We start from the raw sequence: 14,073 nt of genomic DNA, 5'->3' as shown, positions 1-14,073 counted from the left end.
GAAAAGATAGAGTCGAGATAGGAAGAGATAAATTCCGTGGGGCAAGAACAGGCTGAAACGATGGGTCTACCAGGGCAGTCCTGTTTGTGGATCTTGGGAAGGAGATAGAAGCGGGCTGTGCGGGGTTGGGGAACTATGAGGTTGGTGGCAGCGGGGGTGGGGGGGGGGAAGGTCTCCAGAGGAGATGAAGTCAGTGACAGTCTTGGAAACGGTGGTTTGATGTTCGGTAGTGGGGTCATGGTCCAGGTGGAGGTAGGAGGAGGTGTCGGAGAGTTGGCGTTCAGCTTCCGCTAGGTAGAGGTCAGTTCGCCAAACAACAACAGCACCACCCTTGTCAGCGGGTTTAATGACAATGTCAGGGTTGGATCTAAGAGAATGGAGTGCTGCAAGTTCAGAGGGAGGTAGGTTGGAGTGAGTGAGGGGAGCAGAGAAATGGAGACGGCCGATGTCACGGCGGCAGTTAGCGATGAAAAGATCTAGAGAGGATAAGAGGCCAGGGGGAGGGGTCCAGGTAGAACGGGAATTCTGCAAGCGGGAGAAAGGGTCAGTCGTGCGGGGGGAAGACTCCTGGCCAAAGAAGTGGGCACGGAGACGAAGGCGGCGGAAAAAGAGCTCAACATCGCGCCGAGCTCAAAATTCATTGAGGTGGGGGCGTAAGGGGGTGAAGCTCAGGCCTTTGCTGAGGACTGATCGTTCTGGGTCAGAGAGTGGAAGGTCAGAGGGGATAGTGAAAACGCGGCAGGGGGTGAGATTGGGAGAAGGGGGGCCAGAGGAAAGTGAAGGGGAAGAAGGTTAGTTGTAATGAACATTCAAATGTGTTTGCTGTTGGAACAGAAAAGCACCTTGCATTCCAAATTAGAATGTTATAAAATTATATTTATAGCTGTTTTGCCAACAGAAGCAAAAGGAGCCAACCAGCTTAGATTTTTCTTCCTCTGCCCACCCACCCATTAAAAAAATATTCAAGGTTTCACAGCAGGGAGTCAATTTTAAGATTGTACTGTTGGTGTGTTCATGCTGCCGATCTTTCTTCATTCTAGGGGCTTTTGATGATCACAAAGCTAGAAGTCAGGGGCAAAGAGCAAAGGTCACCTTTATACAAACTACATATTCCTGGAACTGGCATGGTCCATGAGAATAACGAGACCTCTGAAAAAGCTGAATTAGAAACAGGATGGCAGATTCGGCGTTAAACACAAAATGAGTCAGAATCCTCTTGCCCACTTCAACTGTGCACAAGGGGTTATATTTTTTTTTGGAGAGTACACAAAGACTATTCTTTTCCTTACTTCTCCCAAAAGTACACTAACCAGGGCTTACAACTAAATATTTTTGGAGCAATTTTTTTTTAATTATAGATATTTCTTTTATTAAGATAACATTTTACCCAAGATATATGCATACAAATGTACAAGATGAAAATTGATAATTTTATATACATTTTAAAGAGAGCACTTGGAGCATTAGCTGCAACTCCAAAAATAATTGTGAAATTTATGGACAATATAGGTGTCCCCTAAATTACTAAGATCAACAATGATATTATACTGTACTGTAATGGGTTTACTGAGCATCCAGCATTATTCATTATGTTTTTTCTAACTTGTATTCTATCTCCCACTGTATGCAAATATACACTGCAGTAGAGACTTACTGAAAATGCCGGGGGGGGTGGGGGCGGGGAGAAATACTCTTGGTAAATATGATGTATATGCTATTTTGTGCAGGAGTTCAATTCACTCAGTGTTAAAAGCTGTTTTTGTTTTGTTGCATGAATGAATAGCCATTATGAAACCTCCTCAGATGTACTGGTGTCAATGAGGTCATCCTCCAAACACATTTTCCAATTCGCTAGACATGTCATTCATTTATAGGACCAAGGAGAATTTAAGGGCTCAAACAAAACAGGCACTGCAGACTACTTGGACACAGCGGTCACCCATTATTTCATTCACTGCAAATTTCCTAACAGAGGTCTATCACCATGCGGAAACAGATCTGCAACTTGCCCTCTAAACTAGCAAAAGAAACAAAATAAGCGCGCAAAATTTACATTCAACAGTAAGTACTTCGAAAGATCAGCATATACGAAAGTTGACAAAAGTCAGCTTCATCATCATTACTGATACGGAGTTAAGCTAGAAAAGATGTTGTGTACAAAGTTCAAAGAGGGAAAACTTTCCTCTCTTGATCACTCAGCAACAGATAAATGCGCTGCCTGGTGTTGAAACAAGCCCTACAGACCAGACACTGCCAGGTTAATTCTCCAGTGTGTGCCCAGTTCGCTTATCTCAGATGGGGCGGTACAATTGGCTTCAGTACACCGGAGCCAAGAAGGATAAAATTCAGGTAGAAGTCCCATTTCTGATAGTTGACCTGTGATCCCTGCTGGAAAATGTGTGTATGGACATGAGGTGAAATGGCCACTTGGGTGAGGTGGGGAAGGATGGCTGCCACTCATGGAATTGTATCCCAGGAAGAGTCAGTGTCTTCAGAAAAGAAAGGAAAGATAATTTTAAAAAGAAATCTCACCCGTTCAAAAATGTATATATAGATGCTAATAATTAACATCCGTTTCTTGGAGTTTTGTTGCTAATGGCAGACTTGTTGAATATTTTACTTTAAACAGTGAGCACTAATGACATCCTGAGTAAACTAGCTGAGGGAGTTATGGATCTGATAGTCTGAGAGAGATAAATGATTGTATACAGTAGAAGATACTAGATCGTTGAAATACTCAGATTGATGAGTTATCTACTTAATCTAATTTGGCTCCCTCATACCGAGACACAGAAAACTCCTCCCAGAGAGTTCTCAGATGATGTCATCAATGTTTGTTAGGACAATTGTAGTCTCCTTCAAAAAAAAATACACAACAGAAACAAGACCAATAATACCCACAAAGGAAAATAACTATAAAAAATGAGGGTATTGGAAAATTAAAGAGAGGAATTGAAGAGGAGTGTAAGATTCCGCTTTCGTACAATGCCCTGATGTAACGCACGCAGAGAGAAAAATTCACTTCACTGGTAATTAAAAACAGCTCTCTCGATGGCTCGAAACACTCATCTAGTGAGTAGCTGAGCCGTACAGACCACAAAAGTTCCAGGTTTGATTCCTGGTTTGTGTGGAGTTAGCTGATCTCAGTCAGAGCAGCAGTGAAGTCACCACAATTAGCCTCAGCACCCCTTATTAAGGTTTGGGGAATTTGTCAGGCCTCCTGTTCGATTGCAACCCAATAACCATTGCTGAAAGCTCATCACTGAGCAGAACAGGAGGACAGAATTTGGCCGAGCTGTGATGGTCCTGCGATTGAATAGCTTTCCAAGTCACCATCAAGCCTACTCGCACATGAATAGAGGTCACTTCAGCCAGGTAAAGCTGGGTCGTCGGTTCTGTGGAACCACATCCCAGCTAGATGTCAACACTGGGGAGAGGAGAGGGAGAAAACTGGTGAGAGAAAAAAAGGGAAACAAAGGAAGCAATTGTGGTTTGGGCCCATTTAAAAAAATGTAAAATAAACAATGGGAAAAATTGACAAATTCTACTCCACATTTTGTGTATTCCACTTTTTGCCACTTTGCTCATCAATTGTCTCCCCTCCTCAGCAGTGACTCATGCAGGGCACAGTTCCACAGGTGTCATCAGATTGCTGTATACTTCATCCGAGTAGCAAATCTTCAAGTGTGTGTATGAGCAGCGAATGTCAGCCGGGTGCATCAGCCGTACTCACCCATCATTCGCACATCTGCATTTTCATTACAGATACCCAGCTATTAATCGAGAGCCAGAAGCCTGGTAATTCTACGCACCCCACCCCCCAATCACCAACACCATCACCCAGAGAAGGCTGAGGCCAATTGCAGCACCCTCATCATTACCCCCGCTGAGACATGTTAACTCAGCACAGATCAGGGATTCTCCACTTTTACTTGCAGATGAATGGTGTTGCTCACAGGAAGATGTGCTGTTTTAAAAGAACAGAAGCATTATACGTACAATGTATTATTCTGTTGCTAAAGTGCAGGGGTGTGCAACCTGATGTGTTCCTTTAGGGTCGCATAGTCAAATTGATCTGCTTTACTGAGATCAATAAAAGCTAATTGTACTCAAAGTAAATTAGAAGCTATTTTCTGCTGCTGGGAAACTTCCGCAGTAGATTGGAAATGATGAGACTTTTTTTTTTATAAAGTGCCACAGGATTATCAAGTGTGACATCTGAAGTATGACAGTGGTGTTTCAAGACTTTTATATAGACAAACTGATTTAGCTGCTAATGCCTATAGTTCAGCTACAGTATAACATAACTAATAATGCTTGAAGCAATTACAGGAAACTTTGTGCTATCCGGCACCGACGGGACCGAGCTGTTGCCGTTCCCTCAAAACTGCCGGACACTCCAGCTCTAATGTTGAAGCATACGGAGGTTTTCATCTCTGTATCTGACAACAAACACTGTTGCTTAGCAACAGCTTCTAAACAGTCGGCTGCAGCTGCAAGCGTCTCTAGCTGAAGCTGTTGCTATAGCTAGACCTTGCAGTGCCTGACTGGGAAAAAAAAAGCAACGAAAAGAAAAAAAACGGCTCCTGATTTTTGCCGGTGGCTCGAGCTTGCCGGACATTTAGCCTCCGGATAACACAAAGTTTCCTGTATCAGATTTACCTTCCAGTTGGCTCGCAATGTTTGTTCCTTCTTCAGGGAATCTCGCAAAACAGCCTTCCAGCATATGAAGTCGCCAATGTCTGCCTTAGTCTGGTGGCCTTCCTTCAAGCAGTGCTTGTACCAAAGCACCTCGTCCTCTGCAATAACCTTCCAGGTTTTACTCACCTGAGAAACAAAAGGATCTTATTGTTATAAAGATCAAATATCCCCTGTGCAGCCAATGTAGTACATGGCTGTGCCAACAAATTGCAGCGTGCAATGACAGTACATTTATCTAGCAGATGTGCAAGAACCCAGATTTATGCTTATAACTTTCCACATCAGGGAATACAAACAAAATCAAAAAGTCAATTGGCCTAGATTATTTCTGTATTTCATAGAAGCCAATTAAAAAAAAAAAGCCTTCTCAGCAGAGGCCTACACTTTCATGGCTGGTAATGTCCACCTTGTGGGGAATGGGAACGGAGATAAAAGAATTTTATTTTAACAAAAAAGGATGGGCCCTGCAACCCCAAAAAGTAACTCCTTGCTTAATCGAATTAAGGTTCGCATACTTGAGCTTTATTTTAACATTTGTTGAATTCCAAAGTTTCACGTAAAGTTCAAATTGAATGGAACTGGATGAGTTTAGGCACTTGTGCTGATCTCAGTTCCAAGTTCTCAAATTAGTTCTGCACTGACTGCTCACAACCTCGGTTCTGGTCCTCTAATATTCAAATTCAAGCCACCAAATACGGGGCTGCTCCCACTGAAAGATCTCCGGCCATTTTTATTCAAATAGTAAAAGTTGAAAAGCACAATAGAAAAGTGTACTTTAACAAATTACTGAGTGAGTAAAGAGGCATAAAGTGGAATAAACAAAATTTGGAGCAGAATGTGTCATTAAGTCTACCTGAAAAGCTTACTAATTGCCTTTATACATTTGATTAAACGGTTATATTTACCTGAGCGCATCGGCCAAGTTCCGTTTTGCCAAGATATGCAAATATTCTCAGTGCTAGCTCATATGGCAGGTCAATATCAAAAAAGGGGATTTCATTTATTTCATTCTGCAACAGAACAACAAGTACAAGTTTTATTTATACACTTCAAAGCAACAGGTTACAACAGATCTTTAAAAGAAACACAATTCCCTGCCTGCATCTGAAAGAATTATGCTCGAGTGTGTCAGAGTACTTTTTCCGACTGTGCCTCATTGTTCCCATATCTGTAAATCTATCCTACTGGATGCATAACTAAAATCCTAATGTTGGAGCTCGTTACAGGAAACTTTTGTTTATCCGGAGGTTAAATGTCCGGAAAGCTCTATCTACCGGCAAAATTCAGGAGTCGGTTCAGATAATTTTTTTTCTTTTCATTGCTTCTTTTCTCCAGTCCTGGCTCTGCAAGCGTCTCTGTAGCTAAGCAACAGCTTCAGCTAGACGCTTGCAAGCTGCGCCGACTGTTTTGAAGCTGTTGCTAAGCAACAGGGTTTGTTGCTTCACACGGAGCTCTGAGCTCCGTATGTTTTAACATTAGCGCTGGTTTCTATGGCAGTTTTGATCTAACGGCACCAGCTCGGTCCCGTCGGTGCCGGATACCAGAAAGTTTCCTGTACTGTGGTCCTACTTGCACGTTTGTGTGAAGCCAGAAGGCCCACAGAGTTTGTAATTCAAAATGTAATAAACTTAAAACTAAAGCTGTAGCAGGTACTCTTTGCCTATCCTTTTTACCAGACAACTTTTTCAACAGAATCAATTTTCTCAATGGTACAATTTTAAATGGGGTGCAGGAACGCAGAGACCTGGGGGTTCACATACACAAATCTTTGAAGGTGGCAGAATAAGTTAATAAAACTTAAAAAAGCATATGGGATCCTTGTCTTTATAAATAGAGGCATAGAATACAAAAGCAAGGAAGTTATGCTAAGCCTTTATACAGGAAACTTTCTGGTATCCGGCACTGACGGGACCGAGCTGGTGCCGTCCCATCAAAACTGCCGTAGAAACCAGCGCTAATGTTAAAACATACGGAGCTTCTGAGCTCCGTGTGAAGCAACAAACCCTGTTGCTTAGCAACAGCTTCAAAACAGTCGGCATAGCTTGCAAGTGTCTCTGTAGCTAAGCAACAGCTTCAGCTAGACCTTGCAGAGCCATGACTGCAGAAAAAAAGCAACGAAAAGAAAAAAAACTTATCTGAACCGACTCCTGAATTTTGCCGGTGGATAGAGCTTTCTGGACATTTAACCTCCGGATAAACGAAAGTTTCCTGTAAATCACTGTTCAGGCCACAATTAGCATACTGTGTTCACTTGTGAGCACCATACTTTAGGAAGGATGTCAAGGCCTTGGAGAGGATGCAGAGGAGATTTACCAGATTCATACCAGGGATGAGGGACTTCAGTTATGTTGAGAAACTAGAGAAGCTGGTAAAAAAGGAGATTAAATAGAGGTGTTCAAAACGATGAAGGCTTTTGATAGAGTAAATAAGGAGAAACTGTTTCCACTGGGCGAAGGGTCAGTAACCAGAGGACTGGATTTAAGATAATTGGCAAAAGAGCCAGAGGGGAGGTGAGGAGAAATTTTTAACGCAGCGAGTTAGGATCTGGAATGCACTGCCTGAAAAAGAGTGGTGGAAGCAGGTTCAAGAGTAACTGTCAAAAGGGAATTGGATATATACTTGAAGGGGAAAAATTTGCAGGGCTATGGGGAAAAGAGCCGGGGGGTGGGACTAATTGCTCATTGCTCTTTCAAAGCACAATGGGCCAAATTGCCTCCTTCTGTGCTGCAAGAGTCTTTGATTCTATTAAGTTTTTTTCTTTCCTTGAACGGTATTAAATACGCTTCAATAAATATTTATTCAAATAACTCTAACTTCAAGATGTATAAATCAACTTCATGAGGGGGAGCTACTTTGTTAAATAATTTGTTTTAAGCTATGATTTGCAGCAGCTGAATGTTTTGTCTGGATATTGGGTACTACATTATTCATTGGAATGGAGGTGGAAAATAGCTTTAGGCCCAAAGAGAGTGCTTCAGATCTTTGGCAGTGAAAGCAATTCTTGTTTTGTACATAATTGCTGACCTCAATATTTAATCTCCCTATCTAATAACTTGGGGCATGACTCCATTTAACATAGGTTAGGAAAGTAATATTCCTAAATTAATAGTGATTGATTACTATATTTAAGCAATATTTCATTGCGTCCATGTGATTCAATGAAATAAACCCAAGATGCCAGAACACTTAAGTAAGTAAAGGAATTGGAGCTTTTACTTATCGCAAGAGCTTTGAAGGAAATTGAAGGAGTGTCTACAAGAATGTAGCTGAGAAAACATTCATGTAATGCATTGTCAGGGTGTCTTTGCATCCAATGATTTCCCTTTGAAGTGTGTTCACTGCTGTGGTGTAGGAAAATGCTGCAGCCTAATTATACACAGCAAGATCTAACAAACAGCAAATGAGGTGAATAACCAGTTAATTTGTTTTCGTGGTGCCAGGTGAGGGAGGAATGCTTACATCAGTGTGCTTGAGTGGAGGACAAGGTGGAATGAGTCAACAGCCTGGGTGGACAGAATGGTCTGGACCCTACAGGATGGAGCGAGATCTACAACATGTAGTAGATTTTCATAGGAATTGCTCGATGAAAAGAGACCAAAATCCATCAAGTTCACCTTCTACCATGCAGGTAGTCACATGGGACAAGGATAATGGAGCTGTTGACGAATCACAGCAATCAACCTCGAACAATTAGTCTACAACAGACCCATATATGACACGAGGAAAACCCCAGTGGAGAAGAGTTTGGGAACCATAGGTCCGAAATCGCCTGTTGCCACCCCCACCCCCCAAAGCATGCTACACTTACCACATGTCATGTCTAAAATTACACCCATACTGTATCCCAAAATGTTCTTTTCTGAAAGAAATCTATCTAATTTCAATTTGAATGAATCAATACTAGCTGCTTCCATCGTCTACTGTTACAGATTATATCATAAAAAATAGCAAATTTCTGGCAGTAGGTTTGAGGCAGCAAATCAATCCAGCAGGTCTTAGAATATAATAAACCACGAGAGTAAATTTGGAGCAGTTTTGATCAGCAGAATGTTTAAGATTGAGTTACTACTCACTGCCAGCCAGCCATTATCCTAGAATTACACACTGTACATGACTCATAATTTACTGTATGAACCCTAGTTATCCCAAATACATGGGATCGAGAATTCACTTCACATGTCGATAACTTCGAGACTAGGACTACTTAATCACAAGGCACTAACCAGTTACAAATAATCTGAACCAACTGCACACTCAGTCTACACAAACACTCGCGCTGTCCACCACAAATAGAACAGAAGTGCACATAAATGCTCGGTAACTTGGTCATTAAAGTTATACTGTTGGTGCCGAGATAAAATTCGCCACAAAAACAAACACTAAGTCTCCTGACTGTATATAGAAACACAATTACAATCATGTAAAGCTAACAAAAGATATACTGATTGCAAAATGAAACAGAAAAACGTGCTTTTCTTCACAAAGGCGCCTTCTTAAAATAAAGTATCAGCATTTCCCCACCCTCTTTAATGAGTCTTTACTTTATAACTGGAGTGTTTTAGGTCATCATTATATCACAGACACCATTTGAGTTATACTGATAACTCTATGCAATTCTCTGGCCAGGCAAAACAGGCCTCGATGAGCACATCCATGGGACTTTGTTCACCAGCAGCTAAATGCTGGCTACATTTTAAAAGAAAAAGAATGAACTTGCATTTAAATAGCATCTTTCAGGACGTCCTAGAGCACTTCACAGCCAGGGAATCATTTTGGCGTGTAGTCATTGTGCTTATGTAGCGAACCAACCATCTCATCAGCTCTCTGTCAGTATTTTAAAAAATGAAACTTGAAGAATCTCTGAGGTGGCCAACTTTTTAAACGTGTTTTACACTGAAGACGGTCTCACATTATTCACCTAAATTTAATCTGGGAAACTTCTTGCCCAAACTACAGTACAAAATAGTACTGTACAAAGGTGAAACCACTTTGCAACACAAACTACATATTAAAAAGGACTTATTATAACTTACTTACATCAAATAAATTAATGTCACTGTTCAATCGGGACAAGTTTCACAAAATTAGCTTAAAATCTAATCTAAAAAAAAGCTTCAAAATGGTATAAGAATCAAATATCTAATTTCAGTTATATCATTGCATATCATCTGACAATGTAGCTCCTGTACACTCCAATATATTTTCAGATTGGAAAGATATAATTTCTCCTTCCTTTTTTGACCAATTTTCCCACTTCATCGCCTGAAGGCATTAACTCTTTGCCGAGTGCCGGTTCCAGAGGTGCCAGACCTATTCCAGTACCTCTTTCGTGTGTGCCTAGACAGTGAGTGCCAGCACGAAAGTTCATTTCTGGGAACATCCCAGACAATCCCAATCCTGACCTCACCCAACATCCATACATGTCCCCCGCTGGTTTGCAGGATAGCAATCTGAAGTGGAAATACTGCTGGGTTTTCCTCTCCTTAAACCAGGGTTGCGGAGAGCAACTGTAGTATCCTTACTACCTGCCGAGTTCAATCTAGCCAACTCAACACTCCAGACCAGTGACCAGACCCGAAACCTTCCTGGTGTGTACAACTCAGCAGCTTGCTGCCTGAACCAGCTTAGCTATTGGGGAAAGCAGGTGACTGAATGGTCTTTGATGCTCTTTAGCAGTCTGTGACAGAATTGTCTTTATTTTGATTCCCTTTTCCCACATCCATACCATTCCCAACTCCTACATTATACCCATACAGGGAACATAAGAAATAGGAGCAGGAGTAGGCTATCCTGCCCGTCGAGGCTGCTCCCCCATTCAATAAGATCATGGCTGATCTTCAACCTCAACTCCACTTTCCCACCCGATCCCCATATCCCTCGACTTCTGTAGAATCAAAAAAATCGATCTCAGCCTTGAATATACTCAACGATTCAGCATCCACAGCCCTTTGGGGTAGAGAATTCCAAAGATTCACAACCCTCTTTTCTCCTCATCTCAGTCCTAAATGGCCGGCCCCTTATCCTGAGACTATACCCCCTAGTTCTAGATTCTCCAGCCAGGGGAAACGGCCTCTCAACATCTACCCTGTCAATCCCCCTCAGAATCTTATGATTCAACGAGATCACCTCTCATTCTTCTAAACCCCAGAGCGTATAGGCCCATTCTACTCAATCTCTCCTCATAGGGCAACCCTCTTATCCCAGGGCTATGGGGAGCCGGCACGGACTCGATGGGCCGAATGGCCTCCTTCTGTGCCTCTATGAATCAATCTATATAAAGCCATGGTTATACATAGAAAAATCCTAAAAATATTGAAGGCCAGAAATCAGATAGCCATGAAACTATGTTACTGCTATCTTACCAGAGGTCAATATTCCCACTAATGCCTATCAGGTCATTATTCTAAAGTTATAAAACCTTAAGGAGCATTCATGAAAATAAATTAAATTACAGATCAAAAAGAGTTCCAACTGCTATTAGTGGGAAACTCTACTGAAAATATTTTTAAAGTTATGCATTTTTGCACGCCAAAAATTAGTACTGTTGTCCAAAGTTATATTATTTTGGTCAAAGTTTTTCATGTATAGGGACTTACAGAATGATGGAGAAGAACTAGAGACAGAGATAAAGGGAAAGGAGAGATACAAAATCAATTCAGAATGGAAGATGCAGTTACAGGAACAAACTTTTTAATTTTTATATTTGTCTGTGAGCAACATCCCGAGAGATCAACTAGTCTATCAAAATTACGCAATGAGTTCTGACCCTCTTCCTGCTGATTTTAGACCATAACCAAAATAGTCCACTTAAATTTTCATGCCTCAAAAACGTTCTTCCTCTCCTCCCCCACCTAATGAACATTGACATCACCTCCTTATTTCTTGTACTTTAATGACAGAGATATATTTACACTTTTAACTATTGAAACTACAAAAAAGACAGCTACTGTTGTCATGACTGAAAGTTTCATTCTCTTATGTGCGCACCCTTTTATCTTGATGTCAAACTAATGAATGCAACCCTGGAACAACAACTTAAAATGATTCATAGTGCCCGCTTGCAACTCCAATACTTTGGTTGATCTCACAAACAACAATCTTCAATTAGCTTTATGACTTGCCAGTGCCAGAGCTTTCGCACATGTAATGAAGAGGCAGTAATTGTGCCCTTGGGATCTCTTGGCGGTTAGTGCCTAATGCCTTGCACTCCCACATGGAGTTCAGTTTCTATCTAAACATAAAGTTAATTTCCCGCTAGTAAGTAGCATTTAGAGGAGAGCACAATTTCCAGTAATTCGAAAATTGCAGCTTCTGAAATCCTTGCATTTATAGTGTCAGCTGCGTCTGTGACCTTAACTAATCAGCGATCAAACAGTTTGACTTCTGGTGCAATACAACCGCAAATAACCAGATTGCAGTGTGATCGAGCACTGAGCACCTCCCCAGGGAATCCCGCATCTTCTGGTTTGATCAGCTCCCTTATTCGCCAATCACATACACATCTAACAACACACCGGTAATAACGCGTGCATCACAAACTAAAGCCTAACGAAATGTTAATGCAACAATGAACGGTCTCAGAACACAAAGGTCCAAATCCAGTAACAAACTCGTGTCTAATATGGGAGATTTATGTGGCGGGGTTATTTTCCGTCAATGAAAAACCAAGGAAATCCACAATTAGTCGTTAAGTGCAGGCTGGCTGTGCTGGTGAAACTAGAAGCAGCGATTACCAAATCACTGATAAGCTGATCCAACAGGTTCTCCCTCCTGCTGCTGCTGTTGTTGGCGGGCTGGGTGACTCGGCCCGAGGGTGCCCCACAGGCCCCCGCCGCTGCCCTCGTTCCTCTGCGGCCGGCGTCGGCCAGCCCCCTCCGGCGGCATCTTTCAGCTTCGATGCGGTCCCTCAGCGGGCTGGTCCGCCCCTCCAGCAAACTCCCGGCCAGGTAGAAGTGATCGCCTCCTCGGCTCGGGGAACCTTCGCCCTTCCACCCAACCCTCTGGCCGCCCGCGGCGGGCCGCTCGCCCTCCGACCCCTCACTGTCCTGGCGCTCGGGCCCCGGGGCTGGCGGGCCGCCGCCCTCGGCCTCCGCCTCCCGGTCTCCATGGTAACCGAGGCCCAGGCCCCGCTTGCGCCGCTTTTTGCTGCTCCTCCCGTCGCACGTAAAGCCCGTGGCGTTTCCCTTGCTGGTGTGGTTGCAGCCGGTAATCTCGTTCCTCCACTGCTGCCGGAATTTCTCCAGATCCTTGTCGCCCATAGTCCGTCAGCTTTAGCCTAAATAAGTGGCTCAACAACTGCAAACTCCGGCTAAAGTGCCCTGCTGCCCGGAGACTTTCTCTCAGTACACCGTTTCCTCTGTTCGCGGTCCATCTTCAACGTGCATCGTGTGGAACTCCATGCCCTCAGCACTTCGTTCCGCACTACGAATGTTCCCCTCAGACATTGGTTTCAAACTAGGGTTGCCTATTCCGGCTGGAGGCATTCCTGGACGTTTGGTCACATGCAATGTTCCCTTTAATTTTATTTTTCGTGCACGGTCCCTTAAAATTTGCTGTACAGTATCTCTTCCAGCGGCAGCAGCTGGTGAGCGGCCTGCGCGGGACTTCGCGATTGATGTGCGGCCATGTGGAATATTGGTCACATGGCACAATAGCTGCCATTTGCAAATCTTATTGTACCCACCGTATAAAGGCTGGGTCCCCTGTAGTTCAGTGCCTTTGTTTGTGGTTTCTTTCTTCTTAAACCTGTACTTAAGTTGGCATTTTGCTGCTTTCAGCAATTCTGGAGACTTTTTGACATATTTGTAAAAGTCAGTGCCAGACAAGGGTCTGGCGAAGGGTCATCGACCTGAAACGTTAACTGTTTCTCTCGCCACAGATGCTGCCTGACCTGCTAAGTATTTCCAGCATTTTCTGTTTTTATTCCAGACATACTGTAGTTCAGCTGCACCTGTAACAAGACTCATTTAACCCATTCCTTTCTTTGCTCCATGGTTGAGTTATTAAGCTGAAAACCCTTTCACAGTATGCATTTGAGACTGGGATTGAAAGTATGAAAGTTGCAAGTTTAAAAATGTGGCTGTTTTCATGTTGTGGTATGTGTTTGAAAACTTCCACCCATCAATTTTTTTCTCCTTTGAAATTATATCTCTAATTTGCTTTTAAGTGCAATAGCCATCATATAGCTTCTCAAAATCTATCTTAACGTGAAGACCTTCTGCCAGCTACTCCATATTAGACCATTTCAATTAATCGTCCAGTGAGGGGAATGACATTTGTTTGAAAACAGATGTCTCAAAATCATACCATTTCTCAAGGTATGCAATGCATCTTGACAATGTCTTATTACATTTTCTCCTCTTCGCTCATGAG

The 14,073-nt window shown here is 42.6% G+C and overlaps 1 protein-coding gene across 1 annotated transcript in view; it reads right to left on the bottom strand.

Annotated features, from left to right (window-relative positions):
- The window catches only part of fbxw8 (F-box and WD repeat domain containing 8), a 137,619-nt gene extending 124,347 nt beyond the window's left edge, over positions 1–13,272 (bottom strand). Inside the window, exons 1-3 of the mRNA XM_085961777.1 lie at positions 12,435–13,272; positions 5,607–5,711; positions 4,663–4,827 (exon numbers count right to left, since the gene is read on the bottom strand). Of these exons, the coding sequence (XP_085817903.1) occupies positions 4,663–4,827; positions 5,607–5,711; positions 12,435–12,959 (795 nt within the window). The 5' untranslated portion in view covers positions 12,960–13,272. The remainder of the gene's footprint in view (positions 1–4,662; positions 4,828–5,606; positions 5,712–12,434) is intronic.
- Positions 13,273–14,073: the final 801 nt, after the last annotated feature.

This window comes from Somniosus microcephalus, chromosome 19 (genome assembly GCF_052327205.1).
Source record: "Somniosus microcephalus isolate GS21.2 chromosome 19, FLI_Smic_1.0, whole genome shotgun sequence".
In the NCBI taxonomy this organism is placed as follows: Eukaryota; Metazoa; Chordata; class Chondrichthyes; order Squaliformes; family Somniosidae; genus Somniosus; species Somniosus microcephalus.
The sequence above is the reverse complement of the archived record's forward strand: the minus strand, read 5'-3'. Positions and strand labels throughout refer to the sequence as shown.